The 25,556-nt window shown below is 40.3% G+C and overlaps 1 protein-coding gene across 4 annotated transcripts in view; it reads left to right on the top strand.

Moving 5' to 3' along the window:
- Positions 1-25,556, top strand: part of MYO16 (myosin XVI) — a 539,163-nt gene that overhangs the window by 260,900 nt on the left and 252,707 nt on the right. For all 4 annotated transcript variants that reach the window (XM_082247038.1, XM_082247037.1, XM_082247039.1 and 1 more), the window contains exon 10: positions 17,068-17,218. In XM_082247038.1, the coding sequence (XP_082103164.1) occupies positions 17,068-17,218 (151 nt within the window). The remainder of the gene's footprint in view (positions 1-17,067; positions 17,219-25,556) is intronic.

Raw genomic sequence — 25,556 nt, 5'->3', positions numbered from 1 at the left:
TAACAAGCATTGCAAAAGACCCATGTTATGTAGGTTATAATAATAAATGGAAAGGTAAGTGACTAAAACAAATGTCCATGTAAAAAAAAGAAATGTAAAAAAGCCTTCTTTAAAACATAAGGATCAATGATGGACTTAAGGCCAATGTCAACAGATATCTATTTAAACAAGTTTTCAGAAAGATTATTGTTCCATGGACATAGCCAAATGTAGTATGGAACCCCAAAATGCATATATGGATATTTGTAATCCACAAAGTGCTGGATACATGTGTATTTTACACTGTAATGCCCATGAAGTTATACTCTATATCAGGGGTATTGAATTAAAATTCATGGAGGTCCGAATAGTAAAAAAAAAATTCCAGCAGAGTTCCAAATTGCATTTTTGTGCTATGACTCAGATTCTTTACATCACTGCCCAGGTGTGCAGGCACGACAGACCATTCATTTAAATGGGCTGCTGTGCCTGCGTTTTCTTCTGGGAAAAGGCCGTGGCACCTTTTTAAAAATGAAGTCGCATAGAAACTCCATGGTGCATTTGTACTATGCAATTTCCATGTGTGGAAAACCGCACCTTTATTTCAGTGTGTTTAAGAGCCAATGGTACCCCTGCACATTTTCCATGCAGCACCTCATTTTGTGTGCAGCTGCTTTTCTCCCTTCACATTCCCCCAACAGCACTACCCCTTCACGTCCCCCCACAACACTGCCCCCTTCGCACCCCCCCCCACAGCACTGCCTCCTTCACATCCCCCCACAACACTGTCCCCCCACATATCACCCCCCAAAGCACTGCCCCTTTAACAGCCCCCCCACAGCACTGCCCCCTTCACATCCCCCAAATACTGTCCCACCTCACATCCCCTCCTCAACACTGTCCCCCTTTCATATCCCCCCAAAAGCACTGCCCCTTTCACCCCCCCACAGTACTGCCTCTTCACCCCCCCCCCCGCAGCACTGCCCTCTTCACACCCCCCCCCCACAACATTGCCCCCCTTCACATGTCACCCCCACAGCACTGCCCCTTCACATCCCCCACAGCACTGTCCCCATCACATATCATCCCCAAAGCACTGCCCCTTTCACATCCCCCCCACAGCACTTCCCCTTCACCCCCCCACAAAATTGTCCCCTTCACATGTCACTTCCACAGCACTGCCTCTTTCACATCCCCCCACAGCACTGTTCCCCCTCACATATCACCCCCAAAAGCACTGCCCCTTTCACATCCCCCCACAGCACTGCACCCTTCACATCCCCCCCACAACATTGTCCCCTTCACATGTCACCCCCCCACAGCACTGCCCCTTTCACATTCTCCTCCACAGCACTCCCCCCCACAACATTGTCCCCCTTCACATAACACCCCCACAGCACTGCCCCTTCACACTTTACACCCCCCCTGGCATTTTCCCCTTCACACCTCCCCCATAGCTCTTTCCCCTTTACATGACCCTCCTCCTCCCACTCACAGCACTGCCCCTCTGTACATGACCCCTGCTCCCCATCCTTCACAAATTCACAGCCATGTCCTTTCCTCCCTTCACTCCCCTACCTTACACAGAGTGAGGAGAAGGAGGCGGAACAATCCTGACCTGAAAGCAGAGGCACAGCAGCACTGGATGGGGTGCGGGAGCTGCCAGGTTAACCTTTCATATTAGCAAGCTGGTGATTGATTGCTAGGACCGCCTCCTAGTAGCCAATCACCTCCTGGTTAATATGAAAAGTTCATTCAGGCAGCTGCCTCTCTCTATGCAATGCTGGTCCCGCCCCCAGTCCATAATTGTCCCACCTCCTGATCTGCTCTGCTAGTGACAGCGGCAGAGGCTGGGGACAAAATCGTCAGCTAAATGGCATGATCTCGGCGGTCCAGATTGAGCAGTAGCCCGGGCCTGACACAAGCCGAGGGCCGCCATTTAGTGGTGCCCGCTCTATGTCAATGAAGGAGAAGGAGCTGGGAGGGGAGGTGTTTTGTATATACAGTATGTTGTTTCATCAGTATAGAAAAAGTCTATGTCACTCCATAAATTTAATCCAATAATACTAGCTTTACATATTATTTTATGAAGCTTGTGAACAAGTTATTATCAGTGGAGATAACATAATATACACAGATTGTTTTGATAATCCACTGAGAAGGAAATGGGTGTATTAGCAAAGTGTCATGCTAAATAAGACAGCTTTGAAAGTGCCATTTGCAGTGATATCTGCATTCACTTAAATCGGAGTTCCGGCCTCAAAAACATTTTTTAGATAAAAATACCCCCGGGACAGTCAGGGCTAGCGCATTTCAGCAATGATAGCCTCTGAACTGTCCCCTGTTTCACTTACCTTTTAGAATAAATACTTACCTTGAAAATGTCTTGTCCAGCGCTGCCATCTCAGGTGTGGGCAGCTGAAGACGGAGCGTCCTCTTCTGTGTCCTCTTCGGTGACGTTGGAGTCCCAGAATTCCCTGCACCGGCCCTGCTCGTCACTTCCAGTGCAGGCGCCTCATCCCTGCACAGCTTCTGGGCATGCCCAGAAGCTGTTTAGCAGGGAATGACGCGCAGGCGCATTAACTAGTGGGAGCGAAGACGCTCATCTCCCTGGACTCAATGTAAGCAGGAAGAGACAGAAGGAAGGTAAGTGTATTTTCTTTGAAAACAAGGTAAGTACATCAAAAAAAAATGTAATTATCCAATTCTTTTTCAGGTTAAAAAAAAGCAAGCAAATGGTGCAAAGTTGTTTTTGAGGCCAGAACTCTGCTTTAAGGTTCACACAAACTGCAAGAGAAAGAAAATGGCTTGTGATTATAATGTGATGTAGCACAAATGTACAGAACTTTTTTAATCCACAAGAACATTGCCAGTGGAAGCAGAAGTGGGAAACACCATGATGACCTTTGCTTGACAACATATGTATGTTGTATGCATAGCCTATGGAAAAGGTCAGAATATGTAATGATAATTTGTCTTCCAGAGGTAAATACATTATATACACAGTTCAGGTCTCCAGATAATATAACAAGTAAGTAAAGTAAAGGGCGTGGTCTCTGCTGATTATGGGCATGCCAAAGAAGGTAGCAAGCGTCAATAGGCTTGAAATGTCACTTATTGGTACTGTATAAAGCAAGGCAGGTATCAGTAAATATTTGAGTTTAGGGTCAGAGAAAGATAAATCTCACCCATTTCCATCACCCCAATGCAAAATATGCATCAAGCATGCATATGAAGAAACATTGTACAGTGCTTGCAATGTGCCAAGTCTCAAGGTATGGCGCACAAGATAGCAGTGGGGAGGGTCACAGAGTCAACTCACAGCACAGGGGGCATCCTTGTCATGTGTTTCACCGTATGGGGCTTTGTCAGAGCAGCCTGTGTGATGCTTTCTGCTTACTGAAAAAGGTTCCAACCCTTTAGTCCAGGGGTGGGGAACCTTTTTTCTGCCAAGGGCCATTTGGGTATTTATAAAACCATTCGGGGGCCGTACAAAATTATCAACTTAAAAATTAGCCTGTTATATTTGGTCAAACATTTAATTAACTCACCCCTAATGTGATGGCTGCAACTGCTTCTCTTTGGTGAGATGTGTGATGTTAGCTGATATTGATGATGTTGCTACTCGCAACGTTTTCCAGGTTTGCATTGGTCAGTCTGGAGCGCAGACAACTTTTTTGTGGTGGTAAGTTTTGAAAAGAACTGCTGGCAGGTACTGCTGGTGGGTATAGCTGGCTGGTACTGCTGGTGGGTACAGCTGGATTGTACTGCTGTGGGTACTGCTGGCTCAGGCTGGTACTGCTGGCTTGTACTGTGCTGTGAGTACTGCTGGATGGTATTGCTGGCTCAGGCTGATACTGCTGTGGGTACTGCTGGCTGGTACTGCTGTGGGTACTGCTGACTCAGGCTGGTACTGTGCTGTAGGTACTGCTGGCTGGTACTGCTGTGGGTACTGCTGGCTCAGGCTGGTACTGCTGGCTGGTACTGTGCTGTGGGTACTGCTGGCTGGTACTGCTGGCTCAGGCGGGTACTGCTGGCTCAGGCTGGTACTGCTGGCTGGTACTGTGATGTAGGAACTGCTGGCTGGTACTGTTGTAGGTACTGCTGGCTCTGGCTGGTACTGCTGGCTCTGGCTGGCACTGCTGGCTCTGGCTAGTACTGCTGGTTCTGCTGTGGGTACTGCTGGTTCTGGCTGGTACTGCTGTGTGTACTGCTGGTACTGCTGGCTCTGGCTGGTACTGCTGGCTCTGGCTGGTACTGCTGGCTCTGGCTGGTACTGCTGTGTGTGCTGCTGGTGGGAAATGCTGGCTAGGAGAAGTGTAGCAGCGCCACGCTGGAGAAAGAGGTGATGTTTCCTGTATTGGTCACGGGCGGAGTGCATTTGATATCACTCCGCCTGTGACTCACTCAGACTGTCATAACTGCATGGGGGGCCGGACCAGATGACTTTGGGGGGCGCATACGGCCCCCAAACCATAGGTTCCCCACCCCTGCTTTAGTCCCTATGATTTGATAATTCAGTCTTTCTCAACATTTTTAACATGGAGGAACCCTTGAAATAACTTTCCGGTCTCAGGGAACTCATGGTAACAAACATTATCTACATCTCCTAGAACATTAGGCTGACCAATAAGTTGAGAAATGCATAAAAGAATAAGGAATGTAACATGTATTTGACATCCAGGGCTGCTCTACACAACAAAACAATTTTTAGTATAATGAAATAATAATATTATGACCAGAAAAATGATGCAGACAGAAAAAATGTTAATGTTCATACACATTGGTGTTGGGTGAAGAAATGCACCTCACATTGGAGGTGGGAAATTCAAGGAATCACTTACATTGGTTGTCATTCAGAGATTACAGATTGGCATTAATTTAAATTAATGTATCTTATAGAAAGAAATTGCACACTGCTCAAGAAACCAGTAGCAACCTCCAGGGAAAACCTGGTTGAGAAAGGCTGTACTAATTGTTTGAGAAACAATGAATTGTGTTGTGACAGATTAAAGTGGTTGTTGAGCCACTATGTTATGTTTACACCATCCCCTCTGTTAGATTACAAACTGTATCCTAGTGTCTGTGCTTTATTTTAAAAAAAGCGAATTTCTACCGGTTTTCACAGCGCCTATCGGCAATCACGTGACTCCCGACTCTCTTTTCTCCCCGTCTGACACCTCCAGAGGGCGGAGCTGAAACCTTCTTCTGACGTGAGTCGGGGAGGCAGGGAGGAAAGGAGGAGAGAGCCAGGAGTCACGTGACGGCCGAGCGGCGCTGAGAAAACAGGTAGAAATCGGCTTTTTTTTAATAAAGCACAAGAACTAGGATATAGAATGTAATCTAACAGAGGGAATGGTGTAAAGATAATATAGTTTTTTAGCAGCTGGCAGGGGAGCAGAGCAGTGCCAGTGAGAGCTGACAGGCAGGGAGGGGAGAGGGGAGGGGGGAGGGGGACAGAGGAAGACAGAGGAGGACAGTGCAGGGCTGCAGATCATGGAGACACATATGTTGGGCTCAGCAGCCATAATACACCGTGGTCAGTGTACGGGGGAGGGAAGAAACTGGCAGGATCAGCCAGGTTTTTTAGGTGTTACAGGGGGCCAGATGACACAGCACAAACACTGTGCTGTATAACATGCTGTAAGGGAACAGAATCCATTTTTTTTATATGGTAACAAACGCTTTAACCATACAGGAGGTTACCATTTTGTTGCTTCCCATTTATCATCAATATAAGCCTGACAGAGGTTCTATCCCTTTATCCAAATCTAAGAAAAACTTTAGTCTTCAGGTATACTTTAAAATAAAATAATTTCCCTAGGTGGCAAATAATGGTGCCTTTATTCGGCAAGGCAATGGCACCCAACAAAGGGCTAGTCTTAAGGTCAGAGAAGATAAGGACCTACATACAAAGTGAAACACACAAAGCAGGGTTTACTTGCAAATAAAGGTAATGGTAATCCTCTTGTGATGCTTGTTTATAAGCAGCACTTCCACTTTTAAATGTTTAAAATGACTGTCAGATTTGCTTTTAAACTTCAATTTATTTTGTAGGAATTTGTAGGAAGAAGTCCCTGTTGGCCCACATCACATTAATCCCAAAAGAAAGGGAAGGATGTAACCTTGTGTGCAAGTTACAGACCAATCGCCTTTTTAAATGAGGATATAAAACTTTATGCAAGAGTTCTAGCAACTAGATTGAAGGAGTTGATGCCCAAGTGGATACATGTGAACCAAACAGCGTTTGTCCCAGGGAGAGAGGTGAAGGACAACGGGATCAGGATATTATTAGTTATGCAAAAAATGAGGAGATGCGGACACCCGGGTCTTCGTTTGTCAATTGACGTCGAAAAAACCTTAGACAGGGTAGACTGGGGTTTTATGATGGCCATAATGGAAGCGATCGGAATAGGACCAAAAATGAAGAAGTGGATTATTGCCTTATATAACTGTCCAACTGCGGCGGTCAAAGTAAATGGAAAATTGTCACTCCCTTTTGCTATGGAAAATGGAATGAGACAAGGATGTCCATAATCCCCTATTCTGTTTGTGTTATCACTAGAATCACTTTAATCGAGGATTAGGAAAAATGTAGATAAAGGGGGAATAAAAATTGGGGAGGTTAATCATAAAGTGGCCGCATACATGGATGATATATTATTCTATTTAGCCAATCCAAGAATAACATTACCAAACCTGATGAAAGAAATTAAAAAATATGGAGCTTTCTCAAATCTAAAAATAAACCCAACCAAATCTTAAAAATATTAAACGTGAATATAAGTAAAAAAGAAGAGTTAAACTTGAAATCAGAATTTCCATTTACATGGGGGAAAAAAGTACTTAAATACCGGGGAATAAATTTAACAGCAAAAGCGCGGGATCTCTTCCAAGTAAATTACATCCCACTACTGAATGAAATTAAACAAGAGATAAGGAGGATGACATTGAAACCTATTTCATGGTTGGGAAGGATAAATATGGTTAAAATGGTGATTGTACCGAAAATTTTATATAAAATCCAGATGTTGCCAATAAGTGTCCCTCAGATTTATTTAAAAAAACATAAAACCTTAATAGTTAATTATATCTAGCAAAAAAAGAAACCACGGATTAAATATGCATTTTTATGTAGAGATGAAGCACAGGGAGGATTAGCAGCACCAGATTTAAAAAAATATTATAATGCAGTAATATTGTCACGGTTAGTAGAATGGGGGAAAACATGAGTAAAAAGCATGGGTCACAATAGAGAACACAATGAGTGAAAGAAATTTGGGTAATAACAGTTGGGTACCACATAAATATAGAAAGATGGGAGGGAAGACACATGATTTGACTAGGAATGTTTTTAGGGTATGGGATCACATGTATAGGTTGGCCAAGTGGGAATACAATTCACCTTTAATAGCACTAGCGGGGACAAATTATTTTATTCCAGGGAATAAACAACAGTTTGGTGAGTGGATATTGGATGAAGGGGCACAAATAAACGATATATTAAATAAGGGGAAAATAAAGAAATATCAGGATTTGAAACAAAAGGAGAATTTGATAGATTTGAATGAATGGTGGTACCTCCAGTTAAAACATTTTATTATGAAATTACCTCAACCAATTAGATCTGGAGCGGATTTACACCCTCTTTGAATGTCTGTTTGCAGAACAGACAGAAGCAAAACATAACATCTCTAAGATATATAAAATACTTATAGGAATTGGGGGACCTGAGGTGCCGCCATTTATTAGAAAATGGGGAGAGGAATTAGGCAGACATCTGGAAACCCAAAAAATAAAGAAAGTAGTGGAAGCAGTTCATAAGGTAACAACAGATATAAGCTCAATAGAGCTGAATTATAAAAGCCTGGTGAGGTGGTATATAACCCCCCAAGAAAATTAAATAAAACCAGAAAACCAACCAGAAAAATCCCCTATGTATTGGCGGGGTTGCCCCCAGGTCGGTACAATGACACATATATGGTGGGAATGCCCCAAGATAGTGGTTTATTGGCAAAAGATCAGGCAGTTAATAAAAGATATAGTAGGAACTGAGGTTAAGGATGATTCATGGGTGTGTTCATTCCATAATGTTAAAGAACCGATTAAACAATATGAAACTACATTGGTCCCTAGTCTGCTGGTAGCCGCCAAGGGAGCAATATCAAAGAAGTGGCAGGAACCAGAGGCTCCAACAATTGAAGAGTGGTTTAGGAGACTGGAATTTATAAAAGAAGTTGAAAATTTAAGTCATAAAGATAAAGGGGGGTTGGATAGACATGAAAAGATTTGGGGAATCTGGAGAGAGCTTAAAAAAAAACTAGAAGTTTTATTGAGGAAACGATATAAGGCTGAGGTGAAGTAATAAGGGATAGGTGACGAAGACCATTGGCAACAGGGTTGAGATGCAGGGAGTGGGGAGGGGGCGGGTGAGAGGGGAGGGGTTGAAAAGGTGTTTGCATCTTCTATGCTGTTTTTTTTTTTTTTTTTTCCTCTCTTCTTGAGTATATAAGGAGAGATGATGTAAATGTATGAATAAGTAATTGTCTGAAATTAAATAAAAATTAAAATAAGAAAAAAAATAAACTTCAATTTCATTTGAAGAGAATTAAATGAAACTATAGTTTTAATTAAAAATTGGTGAGTGTTCAAAACCAGGAACAAGTTCTTAAATCCTGGCACTTTACTCGGAGCATCTGACACATGCCAGTTCTTTAATTTGTGTTTGGATCCTTGATAACCAACCTGGTTGTCTGCTTCCTGAAAATTTTAAGTGGATATTTACTGGTTTTCCAGCCATTCCAGCCTATTGTAATCTGTTGTTGTTTCTAATTTCTAGCCTAGTATAATTATTAACAGAAATGCTAGAAATGCAAAACAGACAACATAATGAAAAGTATATAAAAATGCAAAAAATACTGGACATGATTCAGCTTAATAACATCTGCCACCATGCTGTGACAGACACATTTGCTAAAAATTAACGATCCAGGATAAGAAATAAATTGCGAGATAAAAAATTGAGCACTTAACCTTTAATATCTGAGTAAATGGTGGCAGAAGAGGCAAAGTGAATGTCCTATAATTACACATCATTGTGAAAAAAAGATTTATGGTTGATGACATATTAATGGCTTCATGTGTTATGAGGTTCATATACAGTTTATAGTTTGGGGAATGTAAATTGGCATTGTTGTCCTTTTTACAGCTTTAAATTTTGTCATAATTATGCAGGATAGTTTGAATAATTCCTTGTTTCAGCACTCATTTTTGTAGGCAGGATGTTAGAAGAAATCTGTTCTATGAGAAATATGCAGGCTACCATTGCTGATCCCACCTTATGAAAATGCTAGTTACTTGGCTGTGGATGGTGGTTTTAGTATTTTTAGTGATATTTAAGGCACTGACTCAAAACACGTCAGTGGTAAGATTGGTCGATGGTAAGACTGGAAACTTGGCAAGCTACATTTTCAGAAGAAAGTAAACAATGACAGTGTACATATTTCTCTTAGCACAGACTTCCCTTATAGTAGTGCACTGGCTGCTCATAAATATAAGTAAATCTTACAGCAAAATTCTACATAGTAGGTAGTTCAGCTCACATTATGGCCCTGGCTATCATTGTTGAACCAGAGGCAGGACTATTATGTGAGCTGAACTGCCTACTGCCCATCTCTAGACTGCATTCTCTAAATATTCCTAGGAAGAATCCTTGGAGGTAGCACATCATAATGATTGAGGGAAGAACCAGGAGGTTTAATTCACAGCATTGTGTTGAAAAACGAGTGTGGTGGTCTGGGATTATGGTCAATAGTAAACCCAGTGAAGATCTAACCTTTCTTTTTCATTTAAAATATAAAAAAAAAAAACATTTGGTTAACTTAAAATATATATTTTTATACACAACTAGGATTTTTTTTAACAGGTAGAATATAGCATCAAATTTATATGGCAATATGAAGTATTGTATATCATATAGATATACAACACTAAAATTATTTATATGTGCTTTTTCACTGTTAATATATTTGATGAATTTCAGAATATACAGTATACAATATGTCAGGGGTCTTCAAACTATGGCCCTCCAGTTGTTCAGGAACTACAATTCCCATCATGCCGAATCATGAATGTCGTGAATGTCAGAGTTTTAAAATGCCTCATGGGATGTGTAGTTCTGCAACAGCTGGAGGGCCGTAGTTTGATGATCCCTGTATTATGTAATGAACCTATGGTCTACACTGAGGGCTGTATTGAAACAAACCTTTTCTTTTTTTTAATTTTTTTTTTTTGCCAATTATTTTTACATTTGTGTAAGTGAGGGAAATTATCTCTTAGTTGTCACCATTGGAAGATATCCTCTCTAGTCCTGTTCTAACTCAAGATGTTTCCAACAAAAAATGGTCCAGGCGCTAACCCTTTAGACAGGTTCCTGAGAGGTCATAAAACCTAATGGCTATGGCGTTGTGGATAAGACGAATAATAAAAGTTACACCCAGGCTGCCAAATCCCTAACACGGGATGATGTGTAAACTGTCAAAACTATGGGAAAGAGGGATGGCGCACTGTGGTGTACATATTAAAAAATGCTGCATAAATTACTGGCAAAAAAGTGTCAAGATGAAACATAGAATTTTAATGAGTGCAAGTTGAAGTTAAAATAACAGCCAAACCAATCCTGGAGTCTCCGGTATCTCCCAGGGGTGCTGTGGGAATCCCAAGCTGTGGAAAGCAGGGCAGTCCAAACCCAAGAGGTGGTGACAGACAGGGAGAGGTGATGTAGGACATCTACCTTTGTTAACTCCTATGTGCTGCTTGCATAAAAATAGATGTGAGAGATGTGAGCACTGTTCTATAAATCTGGATTTTAGATTCGTTGACAAAATCTTTGATTTCATAAAGGGAATAAGGGAATTCCAACTTCTTCCTTTTACCTTTAAATATTTGTTTTTCATCAATATTTTTCCTTTATGTATTTTCACTTGTGCTTTGTCATGTCTCATGTGCTTAGTTTACATCTAAATTCAATGTTAATATTCAGTAAGAGTTTTCTGATAATTGCTCTCATCAGTTAAAATTTTCACATTTTCACATAGAATATCTTTCTGAGGTTTTTTCCCATTACCACATTCTCATCAGTACAATCTGTTCTATTATGGTGCCTTTAGGGCTATCACTTATTTTTCTCATTATAGACACTCGAATAAGGTTAAATACAATAGAATAGTAGACATATCATTTTGTAGATTCAGTCCTGTATCACAGACAGTTAATTCTTCCATAAGGGCTCCTTGTGTATGTATATATATATATATATATATATATATATATATATATATATATATATATATATATATATATACACAGCTGTGCTCATAAGTTTACATGCCCTGGCAGAATTTATGATTTCTTGGCCATTTTTCCGAGATAATGAATGATAACACAAAAACCTTTCTTTCACTCATGGCCAGTGTTTGGCTGAAGCCATTTATTATCAATGAACTTTGTTTACTTTTTTAAAATCATAATGACATCAGAAACTACCAAAATAATGCTGTTTATAAGTTTACATACCCTGGTGATTTTGGCCTGATTACATGCACACAAGTTGGCACAAACGGGTTTGAATGGCTATTAAAGGTAACCATCCTTACCTGTGATTTTTTTGCTTGTAATTAGTGTGTGTGTGTATAAAAGGTCAATGAGTTTTTGGACTCCTGACAGACCCTTGCATCTTTCATCCAGTGCTGCACTGTCGTTTCTGGATTCTGAGTCAAGGGGAAAGCAAAAGAAATGTCAAAGGATCTGCGGGAAAAGGTAGTTGAACTGTATAAAACAGGAAAGGGATATAAAAAGCTATCCAAGGAACTGAGAATGCCAATCAGCAGTGTTCAAACTCTAATCAAGAAGTGGAAAATGAGGGGTTCTGTTGAAACCAAGCCACGGTCAGGTAGACCAGCTAAATTTTCAGCCACAACTGCCAGGAAAATTGTTCAGGATGCAAAGAAAAACCCACAAATAACTTCAGGTGAAATACAGGACTCTGAAAACATGTGGTGTGGCTGTTTCAAGATGCACAATTAGAGGCACTTGAAGAAAGATGGGCTGCATGGTCAAGTCGCCAGAAGAAAGCCATTACTACGCTAATGCCACAAAGTATCCTGCTTACAATACGCCAAGCAGCACAGAGACAAGCCTCAAACCTTCTGGCACAAAGTCATTTGAAGTGATGAGACCAAAATTGAGCTTTTTGGCCACAACCATAAATGCTACATTTGGAGAGGAGTCAACAAGGCCTATGATGAAAGGTACACCATTCCTACTGTGAAACACGGAGGTGAATCGTTCATGTTTTGGGGATGTGTGAGCTACAAAGGCACAGGAAATTTGGACACATTTGATGGCAATATGAATGTAGTATGTTATCAAAAACACTGGAGGAAAATTTGCATTCATCAGCCCGGAAGCTGCGCATGGGACGTACTTGGACATTCCAACATTAAAATGATCCTAAACACAAGGCCAAGTCGACTTGTCATTGGATACAGCAGAATAAAGTGAAGGTTCTGGAGTGGTCATCTCAGTCTCCTGACCTCAATATCATTGAGCCACTCTGGGGAGATCTCAAACTTGCAGTTCATGCAAGACAACGCAAGAATTTACAGGAACTGGAGGCTTTTTGCCAGGAAGAATGGGCAGCTTTACCATCTGAGAAAATAAAGAGCCTCATCCACAAATACCACAAAAGACTTCAAGCTGTCATTGATGTTAAATAGGGCAATACACGGTTTTAAGAACTAGGGTATGTAAACGTTTGATCAGGGTCATTTGGGTAGTTTATGTTGTCATTATGATTTAAAAAGGGTAAACACAGTTGATTGAAGAAAAGTTTTTGTGTTATCATTCATATTCTCTGAAAAATGGCCAAGAAATCATAAATTCTGCCAGGTTATGTAAACTTATGAGCACAAATGTATACTGTATTCCCATTTATGTCTTCAATAACCATCTTAACTTTTTTTTTTTTTTACCTTATTGGTATTCTTTTCATTTTCATGTTTTATGTAGTTATAGGCCTTTTTAAAACCAACCAATAATATGTGAAGGTCTACAATGTAATCATAAAACTATGCTACTGTTTGACATTCGGGGGAATGGTTGCAAGCCCCTCTGTTATTCCAGAATCAACATTGATAGTCTACTCCTTATACAGTAATTATCTTGTTATCTATTATTTTTGTAAAACATAAATTATACATTAGCCCCTGTAAATTATTACTATTTTATGTTTTGGCTAAAAAAAAAAACATTCCCCAGTCCTTTGGCATTTCTTCCTCCTCCCATACTTCACAGCCTCTATTCCGTATGTGTCAAAATTTACAGTTAACTTCACCATTATAGAAATCCTTGCTTTTCTTCCTCCTCCTTTCTGCTAACCCTAATGTCTCTTTCTGTTTTTTTTTGTTTGTTGCAGCAATCTCCATTTTCTCTCACTTTAGTGCGGTCTCTGTTTAGCACCATCAGTCTTTCCCTAATATGTCCTTTATGTCCAATGAGGTCACTGTCTCTTCTTCACACAAGTCAGTGGTTGGTGAAACACCTCTTTCTTGATTGTACATTATGGGACACAGGAAGAGTTTTCAGAAATATTTGACTATGCTGCTGCCTTTAGAAGATTGGGAACTAGCAAAAAAATCTGAAAGGACAGTCCAGTATTACCTCTTCCATTCCTAGCATACCTCGGTTTTGTTAATTTCCTGGGAGAATGGACACATTTTTTCTATCAAGGCAATTTCTTGTTCTAGCAAACTTTGTTTAATACCTACAGAGCAACTGGAGCTTGTTTTGCAGGTTTTCAGATTGACTGGTGAATGTTCTGGCCTGAGCTCAAGCTGGTTTTAGTCGTAAGGTTCTTTAGGCTGCTATGTTAAACCACCTCCGTTACCTTTTTGGTTTTAATGGGTCTGTGAGTCCTTGTTTGCTCTGTTGCCCACCCCTTAGGTGGACTGCTTTTGGATGTTTTCAAATACTATTCCTGTGTCCCTCTATGCTTTTCTATTCTATGCTATTGCTTGCTAACAAAACAAAGGCATTTTGAGAGTGGGAGTGAGAGTGGAAGGAAGAGTCCAATCTTCTAAAAGAGGCTGCATAATCAATTGTTCCTGAATACTCTTCTTGTGTCCTGTGATATACTCCAAAGGAATTTTCATTTACCATATCGTAATACTTCCTTGCATCCTTTTTATCTTATGCTTTTACTAAATATTTCCTTTTTTAACCTTCCCATTCCCTCTTTTTTTCTTCTGAGCACCTTTTAGCTCCTCTTTATGCTGCTCTACATTTCTTACCATTTGCTCTTCTTTGACTATTCAACATTTTCATTCTCTTTTCATTTCAATTCTCTTTTAACATCTGACATTCTTCATCACACCAGTCCTCTCTTCTGCATTTGTTTTCATTTGCAACACTTAGCCCGTGGGCTGTGCAACTGCTTTCTTAATTTGCTTGTCTTCTTTCTTTGGTTTGTATTCCATTTCAGTTTTACATATACTGTAATATTGTTCCTGTTTTCCCCAGGCTTTTTCTTGTTTGTATTTATCTTCTGCTTATACCTTATCTGCCTTGAACATAAAGGGATCATCGTTGCCCCACTACAGATGCATACTATTTGTATGTTACTTCTTTTATCAGCTAAAATAGCTACTGGGTGGCAAAGATCTGAAATGTCTTAGCCTTTTGGAAATGCCCACCAACATTTGGTTTATATGCTTTAGCTGAAAGAGGAAGAACTGATTTAAAATTGTAGTGTATTATTCAGTGTTCACTGTTATTTTTAATGAGACATTCCAAATATGTGCATGCTTGCCTTGTCAAAGTTCTGTTGCTGTTTTAAAATATAGCAAAGTGCCTATTTACACACCATGCTCGGATTCATGGGCACGCTCCTTTTGCTTTATTTAGCTCTTTTTCTCTCCTGTGCCATAGGGCTGGATACATTGGTTCTGCGCACTGTGGGTTTGGTCACAGTACTTGTTGGGGAACTGACCTCTAGCGAGGGAGGCAGAATACCGACCCCCCTCACTAACGGTGGACCTGTCACCCAAGCCTGGTACTGCTCCTCGCTATCTGGCTGCTGTCAATTTTCATGGCACAGCAACTACTCAATTACTCCCACTCTCCTGCCAAGTTAACCCTTTGTGATGGCCTTACTTTAATATCCTGTGTGTGCTTTAAAGGTTCTGTTCTTCGGATACACAATATATCACCATGCACCCCTCTGAATAACTTCAAACCAAGCTCAAAAACTGTTAACAAAACTTTACCTAGAAGTTGCAGCAGTACATTCCAAAACTCTCAAATTCCCAACTGACAATTTCTCAGCTGCCTAGGCATATCTTTACAGGTAGATGTCAATGCTGTCAAGATCTTTAAGAGGTTGGTTCCCTTGGGGTGATGATGATTGTAGGTTGCTCCGGGTTACACCCTTGATTAGCCTGGACCTTCTTCCCTTTTCCCATGTGGTCCTGTTTGCTCCAAGCCCAGCTTTTCCCCCTTGATGGAAGGCAGGACCCAAAAAGCCCAGGAAATCAGCAAATCTGAAGTTTCCCTCACCTGGTCGGCCCATGCTCTCTAGCTACAGCAATCCAACATGTAGGCACCTGCCTACATGCAAGCACGCTAATCAGCACGCTCATAGTTTATTCAAGCTGCCTGCAGTTCAGTAATGCCTCGTTTCCACTGAGCGGAACGGTTCGGGTCGGTACAGTTTGGGAGGGTTAGAATGGTCCGGTCTATTCAGGTGAGCGTTTCCACTGCAAGTCAGGCCACCAGGGACCATTCGGGGTTTACACCAAATGAGGTGTTTGTTTTGCTCTTTCATTTAACGTGAGCATTGAAGTTTTCCTGTCCGCCAATCAGTGGAATCTATCGTGTGACGCCAGTAGCTCCGCCCTAACCGTACCGTTCCATTTCCTATGGCCCTACATCTGAAGCAGGACCAGGAATGGTGCGGTTTGGTTCGGTTGTATGGGCTACTTTCATAATGGAAACACTCAAATTAGCGTACCGTACCGAACCGACCCGAACCGATCCGCTCAGTGGAAATGAGGCATAACTGTCCGTCTGTACTGTGGTAAGGTCAGAGAGCTCTAGGCAGTGTGCGCAGGAACCTGACATTGACCCACAATCAACTGATCATGGGTGCAATGCTCTGCCGACAACTAAGAAAAAAATAAATATGTGCATTTATTATTTTTCTCAAAAGGTGAAATTTAGCCTTTAGATTGCAACAGTTTGTAAAGGTGTAGCAGAGAGCCTATTTACTCACCATATTCATATTCAGGCCCTTTACCTTTCCCACATTCTCTCTCCAAATATGGATACTTCAGAGCTTTGACACCAATCAGTTGTTTCATAGTGTATGATGCATAGACATGACATAAACATAGCGAGCAGTGCTGATGATCCCTATAGAGCCAGGACAGATCTAAGCAGTTGAGAGAGGCTACATTTGATAGAGGTAGTTGGGGAAGTGATTAACATTATACATATGCATTGAACAGATATTATCTTTAATATAAAAATAGTTTATTTCCTGTTTCAGATTTAACAACACTTTGAAAGATACCTTTTAAACCAATGCAGGCTGAAATTCAAGACATTTTTATAGTTTGCTAAATATATAGAATTCCACTTACTAATTACCTGGCTATGTTGTAAAAGATATATGCTGTTCAATTCAGAGAAACTGGCAAGTGTGTAGCCTGTGCTGAATGTTTGCACTGTCCCTTTAAAAGATTCACTTTTACTGGTAGCTTTACCTCAAAAATATTAGATGGCTTATTGATCTGTTTTCTTAGCACAGCCTAGTTCCATGATTATTCTGCCAACGTAGGCATTTTTAGCATGGCTGGCACTGACTAGAATTTTAAATATTACTTACTGCATGTCTTTTGCCTTCCTCAGTCTGGGCACAAGTTCATCCAAAATTCTCCATATTAATTGTTTCTATTCTAGGGAGATTCAAGCTGAGCTAATTTCACTTATCTCTTACACACTCTCTCTCTTTTTTTTTTTTTTCTTTTTTAGACGTCCATTGGCAATACCAATTTCTAAGCAAGACAGTTTGCTGGAAAAAGACACAATGTTCAAAGATTCAACAAAGACATTAAGCAAACATTATTCACAAGACAATGCTTCTGAAAGAATCAATATGACCAGTTCTGCTAAACTGGAACAGGTATGTAATGAGACAGATGGAGGGGTTAAGTCTTGTGTTTTTCTTCTATTAATACCAGCAATGTTTTTTTAATGCATGTGGTGCATATTACTACTTTTAAAAAACAATTATACAAATTTTAAAGCGGTATTTAACCCAAAACAAAAAAAAAAGTGTCTTATATTGCAGCTTATCAAATATTAGATGTGGTGGCTGCAACAGTTTATTTTTCTTTGGCTATTTCCCTGGTGATCTGGACAGTAACACACCTCATGTGTAAGGTGAGACACTACTCTTGATGAATGAGCACAGAAAGCACAGCAGACAGCAGAATTGTAAGTCTTGGGGGGGGGGGGTAGTGCTAAATGTGTTAACAAATTACATACACTAACAAGTTGAAGCCAAACTTCTGTTTACAGTTTATAATCAGTTACAGCAAACTTTTTTTCTTTTGGGATAAAGGTTTGAAATAAATAAAATTGGATCATTTTATACAGCCAGTGTAAATGGTTTGTCTCATCCATGTAAACTGATTCATTCTGCTGGAAAGCTTGTGCGTTTGAAAACCAACAGACTGAATCACCAGATGAAAACAGAAGAAAGAAAGCCGAAAAAAATGAATGCAGCCATCACATCCGAGAATCGGTAAACTGTAATATATTAAATGCTTGCTTTTGGGTTTCATACCATTTTTATTCCTGTTTGGGAACAAAGGCTTATTTTTTTAGGTGTAATCATAAAGGTTATAGTTAATTACTTGGAGTTTCATGCATCTTTCTGCCAGGGTGAATTTCAAGTCCACCTCAAAGGAAGTCCTCCAAAAATATATCCTAAGCACACTTCTTTTTAACAGTGACAGAAAACACTCAACAAAAGTCATATGATCTATACAAGAGGAGCAAAATTGCAAATTTCAGAACATAGCAGATTATTGCTGTAGACTTTATCACCTTTTGTTGCTATTGTGTCAAACCTCTACTTTGATTTTACAACACATGACTTTTCTCATATAGATAAGTCTAATCTGTTCCAGGCCATTTTATAACAATACACTTACCCAAAATGACTCTATTTGTTTAGCAGCAGCCAATGTGCACTGAATGTTTTTTTTTTTTTTCTGTTGCTCTCCCTCATTGCTCACTTTGTGTATTGGCCTAATTGACCTCATTAGGTGATAACAAAATTTGAAAATTTTACCAAGGCCATAACACATGGCTATCTTTCTACCCCTTCTCCCTGCTCACATTTATAAAGCTGTACAGTTAACCACTTAAGCCCCGGAGGATTTGGCTGCTAAACGACCAGGGGGTATTTTGCGATTCGGCACTGCGTGACTTTAACGGACAATTGCGCGGTCGTGCGACGCTGTACCTAAACGAATTTGGCGTCCTTTTTTTCCCACAAACAGAGCTTTCTTTTGGTGGTATTTGATCACCTGTGCGATTTTTTGATCATGCGCTATAAACAAAAAAAGAGCGTAGATTTTGCAAAAATAGCAATATTTTTCACATTTTTTTATATGAAATTCCCCCCCAAAAAAATGTAAAAATCAAAATTTTTTAACATTTTCAGCCAATTTGTTTTATGCTACATATGTTTGGTAAAAAAAATTGCAAAAAGCGTATTTTGATTGGTTTGCGCAAAAGTTATCGCGTTTACTAACAAAGGGTAAGATTTTTGTAATTTTTGTTGGTTTTTTTTAACGCGTAATGGCGGCGATCTGCGATTTTTTTTGCGGTACTGCGACATTGCGGCGGACAGATCGGACCCTTGACTGACATTTTTGACACTTTTGGGGTTACCAGTGACATTACTACAGTAATCAGTGCTATATATATGCACTGTTACTGTAAAAATACACTGGTAGTGAAGGGGTTAACTTTATTTGAGAGGGAGGGGCTGTGTGTGTCCCTAGGGGCGTGCTTTCTACTGTGATTGGCTGTGGCTTCAGCTGTATGAACGGTGATCAACGGTTCTACATAGTAGAACCGTATGATCATCTCTTATTCACAGGGGAGAAGGACAGGCAGCTTGTTTACACAAGCCGCCTGACTTTCTCCCTCTCCCCCGCCGATCGCAGAGTGACCGGCGGACATCGGGTCCGCCGGTCACACGCGTGGGGGGGTCCGTGACCACGCGGGAGCGCGCCTCCGGGGGCGCGCGCTCGCTCCCTAGACCCTCACAAGCAAGCGACGTAGACCTACGTCAGTTTGCCTGTGAGGGGCTGACCGCCGACGTAGATAGTCGTGCGGCGGTCGGCAAGTGGTTAATTTGCTGTTTTTTGGGAGAAAAAAAAAACTGATTATGGTTATAATTTTACAATTTCTGTACCAAAGTGTAATATACCCAAAGTAACTTGCTTGAATTTAGGGTGTCATAAATCTAAACTGAAGCCTTATTTGAACCATAACCCTCAGCCTGTGTAATAGAACAGACAAGGACTCACTGCTCGAGGTGGTGTAATTGCCTGATGACTCACACAGGTGCATGCCCCGGCTCGCCTCCGTGAAAACTTGATAAAGGAAAAGGAATTGGCAGCACTCCGGGTTGAGTCAAAATCCAGATTTATTGACTGGACATCCAAATAATGACAATCGTGACAAGGTAGACGCGTCTCACACACTGACTGTGTGCTTAATCATTACCAACCAGTAATGATTAAGCACACAGTCAGTGTGTGAAACGCGTCTACCTTGTCACGATTGTCATTATTTGGATGTCCAGTCAATAAATCTGGATTTTGACTCAACCCGGAGTGCTGCCAATTCCTTTTCCTTTATCAAGCCTGTGTAATAACTCGGCCATGAAAACCTGCTCTATTCTTAACTTAAAGCACTGCTAAATTTAAAGAAAAAAAAATGCAATTATCTTTTGCTCACTCCCCATATTGACTAGGGACTATGAACTATGGGATTTGTAGTCTGCATAGAGCAATGCACAAGACCATAACTAACAGGCAAGAAAATGGATGTACTGCGCTCTTAGAAAATATCAGATTATTGTTTTAAACGGGTAAATCAAAGGTTATAAGAATGGTCTTAAACAAAATCGGATATTTGGCACTGACTTAACTTATATTATGTCTGAATCGCATATGTTGCAATTAAGACTTTGTGTAGATTTCCAAGGTGCATAAATGTGAGCATATATCTTAATTTAAACGTATTATGAAATAAAAGTCACATAAACTATGAATCGCATACATAAATAATTCGATCCAAAAATAGAGAATCGCATACAAAAATTCTCTCTTCAAGTGTTACAGTGCTTAAATCAAAAGTGCATATGTGCAAACAGGTATTGAATGTGCAACCTTACAAGTGTTTTTATAGCAAATAAATATTATGTGCATTTAACCACTTTACCACCGGAGGATTTTGCTGTCTTATGTCTGGGCCACTTTTTGCGATTCGGCACTGTGCGAATTTAACTGACAATTGCGCAATCATGCAACGCCGTAACCAAACGAAATTTACGTCTTTTTTTCCCACAAACAGAGCTTTCTTTTGGTGGTATTTGATCATCTCTGCGATTTTTATTTTTTGCGATATTAATAAAAAAATGCGACAATTTTGAAAAAATAACAATATTTTTCTACTTTGACAGATAAAAAATATCCAATATATTCAATTTTTTTTCATATATTTAGGCCAAAATGTATTTAGCTACATGTCTTTGACAAAAAAATTCTCAATGAGCATATTTTTAACCGCTTTAAGACCGGAAGATTTTACCCCATTCCTGACCAGGCCATATTTTGCGATTTCAGCACTGCGTTAATTTAACGGACAATTGCGCGGTCGAGCAACGCTGTACCCAAATTAAATTTATGTCATTTTTCCCCCACAAATAGAGCTTTCTTTTGGTGGTATTTGATCACCTGTGCGATGTTTACTTTTAGCGCTATAAACAAAAAAAGAGCGACAATTTTGAAAAAATAACAATATTTTTCACATTTTTTTCATATGAAATTCCCTCCAAAAAAATGTAAAAATCAAATTTTTTTAACATTTTAGGCCAATTCGTTTTCTGCTACATATTTTTGGTAAAAAAAATCGCAATAAGCGTATTTTGATTGGTTTGCGCAAAAGTTATTGCGTTTACTAACTAAGGGAAAGATTTCTGTCATTTTTGATGTTTTTTTTTTAACGAGTAATGGCGGCGATCTGCAATTTTCTTTTGCGGGACTGCGACATTGCGGCGGACAAATCGGACCCTTGACTGACATTTTTGACACTTTTGGGGGTACCAGTGACATTACTACAGTAATCAGTGCTATACATATGCACTGTTACTGTAAAAATGACACTGGCAGGGAAGGGGTTAACTTTTATTGGAGAGGGAGGGGTTAATGTATGCCTGGTGCTTACTGACGTGTGTGGGGGGAGGTGACTGAGTGACACAGGGACAGATCGCAGGTTCAGCTATGCTGAACCCTGCAATCTGACCCTGCCTGTCACTTAGGAGATCCGCCCGCTTGTGTAAACACACTAGATCCCCGACGATCGGGGAAGAGCGGCGGTGATCACCGCCTCTCCTCCCCTGGCCCGACTCCCACTGTAACTGAATACTGCCGTGAGAGGGGAATGCATGGTGACGTAGGTCTACGTCGCCAGACGATAACGAGCCACTGTGCCGCAGTAGCAGCACAGTGAGCAGACGTAAAGTGGTTAAGCAATAAAGTACACTGAAATTAATTAAAGTGCCAAAATTATGTACAAAATACCATTATATAACCAAATTATATTCAACTGTGTCACATAATATTCATTCTTGTGCAAAAAAGTCTATAAATAGTGATATTCTGTGAAAAAATGTAATTCCATAAACGTGATTCCCAACTGTATAGTGCTACTACTTGTATAATGGTATTTTGTACATCATTTTGGTACTTTAATGAATTTCAGTGTACTTTATTGCTTATTTGCACATATTATTTATTTCAGTGCACTTTATTTAAATAATAATAATAATGTAATAAATAAATAAATAATAATAACAATGAATATAAATTACTAAATATATTAATAATCATTTAATGGCACTCTAATGCCATAGGATAACCCTGACCCTCTTTATGTTACTGGGAAAAGGCATTCAAGCAGGAGAGGGACAATAAAAGTATGCTAAAGGATGTGTGTGTGTGTGTGTGTGTGTGTGTGTGTGTGAGTGTACCTAACTAACTATATATATATATATATATATATATATATATATATATATATATATATATATATATATATATATATATACAGTGGCTACGGAAAGTATTCAGACCCCCTTAAATTTTTCACTCTTTGTTATATTGCAGCCATTTGCTAAAATCATTAAGGTTCATTCTTCTTCCTCATGAATGTACACACAGCTCCCCATACTGACAGAAAAACACAGAATTGTTGACATTGTTGCAGATTTATTAAAAAAGAAAAACTTAAATATCACATGGTCCTAAGTATTCAGACCCTTTGCTGTGACACTCATATATTTAACTCAGGTACTTTCCATTTCTTCTGATCATCCTTGAGATGGTTCTACACCTTCATTTGAGTCCAGCTGTGTTTGATTATACTGATTGGACTTGATTAGGAAAGGCACACACCTGTCTATATAAGACCTTCCAGATCACAATGCATGTCAGAGCAAATGAGAATCATGAGGTCAAAGGAACTGCCTGAAGAGCTCAGAGACAGAATTGTGGCAAGGCACAGATCTGGCCAAGGTTACAAAAAGATTTCTGCTGCACTTAAGGTTCCTAAGAGCACAGTGGCCTCCATAATCCTCAAATGGAAGACGTTTGGGAGGACCAGAACCCTTCCTAGAGCTGGCCGTCCGGCCAAACTGAGCTATCGGGGGAGAAGAGCCTTGGTGAGAGAGGTAAAGAAGAACCCAAAGATCACTGTGGCTGAGCTCCAGAGATGCAGTCAGGAGATGGGAGAAAGTAGTAGAAAGTCAACCATCACTGCAGCCCTCCACCAGTCGGGGCTTTATGGCAGAGTGGCCCGACGGAAGCCTCTCCTCAGTGTAAGACACATGAAAGCCCGCATGGAGTTTGCTAAAAAACACCTGAAGGACTCCAAGATGGTGAGAAATAAGATTCTCTGGTCTGATGAGACCAAAATAGAACTTTTTGGCCTTAATTCTAAGCGGTATGTGTGGAGAAAACCAGGCACTGCTCATCACCTGTCCAATACAGTCCCAACAGTGAAGCATGGTGGTGGCAGCATCATGCTGTGGGGGTGTTTTTCAGCTGCAGGGACAGGACGACTGGTTGCAATCGAGGGAAAGATGAATATCCAAGTATCCAAGTACAGGGATATCCTGTACAAAAACCTTCTCCAGAGTGCTCTGGACCTCAGACTGGGCCGAAGGTTTACCTTCCAACAAGACAATGACCCTAAGCACACACACACAACTCAGTGACTGTTCTTGAATGGCCCAGCCAGAGCCCTGACTTAAACCCAATTGAGCATCTCTGGAGAGACCTAAAAATGGCTGTCCACCAACGTTTACCATCCAACCTGACAGAACTGGAGAGGATCTGCAAGGAGGAATGGCAGAGGATCCCCAAATCCAGGTGTGAAAGACTTGTTGCATCTTTCCCAAAAAGACTCCTGGCTGTATTAGATCAAAAGGGGACTTCTACTAAATACTGAGCAAAGGGTCTGAATACTTAGGACCATGTGATATTTCAGTTTTTCTTTTTTAATAAATCTGCAACAATGTCAACAATTCTGTGTTTTTCTGTCAGTATGGGGTGCTATGTGTACATTCATGAGGAAGAAGAATGAACCTAAATGATTTTAGCAGATGGCTGCAATATAACAAAGAGTGAAAAATTTAAGGGGGTCTGAATACTTTCCGTACCCACTGTATATATGTGTGATTTTTTTTTTTTTTTTCATTAAAAAAGATGTGATATTGCACAGAGTGATTCCTTACTGCGGCTTCTGGTGTCCCCTGCCAGAGCTGTCCACTCCTCCTTTCTTTAAGTGTCCTCTCAGCAGACAATGTGCTAAGGGGGGTCCCATTCAGGTGCACTCCCGACCTGCCTTTGTGCGCTCATGGACACACATAGCGCCTGTAAGCCATGTCCCAGATCACTCTTCATAGGCCTATGGCTCCTGCTGCTGTCTGTGACTGTACAGAATGTGGACTAGTGGAGATGTAGCCGGGACAGCACTGGATTGGTAAGAGATGGCAGGTAAGTGTTTAGGGGCAGGGGGGCTAGGACAGGTACTGGAGTGTTTGTTACCTTAATGTATAGAATGCATTAAGGTTAAAAATGTTTTTACCTTAGAGCCATTTAAAAGAAATGACTTAGGATCAGAGACAAGTGGGGAGATGACTGGTAAGTGGACAGGTTGCGTGGTCACCAAAACACTGTGAGTGGGGGGACTCGGAGCTTGGCAGAAGTATTTAGTAATCATATTATGACATAAAATAAGTTTTATTATTGTAAAAACTTAAAGAAGAACTCCAGTTAATAAAAAAAACAAAACAAAACAAAAAAAAAAAGAAACATAACTAAGCTAACAAAATGTCATATTATGTGTACTTGTGCATGTTTTTTTCTTTTTTTTTTCTTCTGTTTTAACAAGTTTTTATGATTTTATACATACAGAACATCAAGCATAATCACAGTCAAAGGGAATGAATACACAATATTAATGGACATGACAATAATAATCTGGGGCTGGGAAAACCTCTTCTAAACCCACATAATGGGTATGCTCAGAAAGTCAGCTGAGATGCTATAAAGCGGGCCATAGATGGATAAAATGTCAGCCAGTTCAGCAGGGAATTTCAATCCATCAGTGCCAGTTCCCACTCTAGAGAATTATCGCTAACAATCAGCTTCTCTCAAACAGGGCTGTTGGGTTGTTGTTTTTCACTCGATCAGCACATGCTGCCAATTGGCTGCAGCACTGATCAGTGTATTCTGCCAGTGGAGGAGTTCCCGCAGTCAGAATGCAATAGCACAATAGGGAGGATTCCTATATCCACCTGGAATGTGTGGATGGTGAAATCCAGATGGCTGATCAAAAAAAAAAAAAAATCCATCTATGGATACAGCCCAACAGTGATGTAGTGACAAATTAGAAAAGTAGAGAGTAAGAGAAAAAAAAAAAAGCGGGGCAAACTAGGAGGACAAGAGAGATGGGGTAGAGGGTAAAACTCCACCAGAGGTAGGTAGAAGGCACTTGATGACCAAGCAGGATGGCCTAGCTGTCAACTGAGGATAAGCAGATGGTCTGCAGTGAGTGATCAAAGTACTTTGGTAAATAATATTTGATCTAAGCAGTCCAGACTTGTTGAAACATACATAAATACATTAAGAATTGAAATTCATTCAAGAGTA

The sequence above is a fragment of the Pelophylax lessonae genome (genome assembly GCF_965119305.1).
Source record: "Pelophylax lessonae genome assembly, chromosome: 2".
Lineage (NCBI taxonomy): Eukaryota > Metazoa > Chordata > Amphibia > Anura > Ranidae > Pelophylax > Pelophylax lessonae.
Note: the sequence above shows the minus strand (reverse complement) of the source record. Positions and strands in the feature narration are given on the sequence as shown.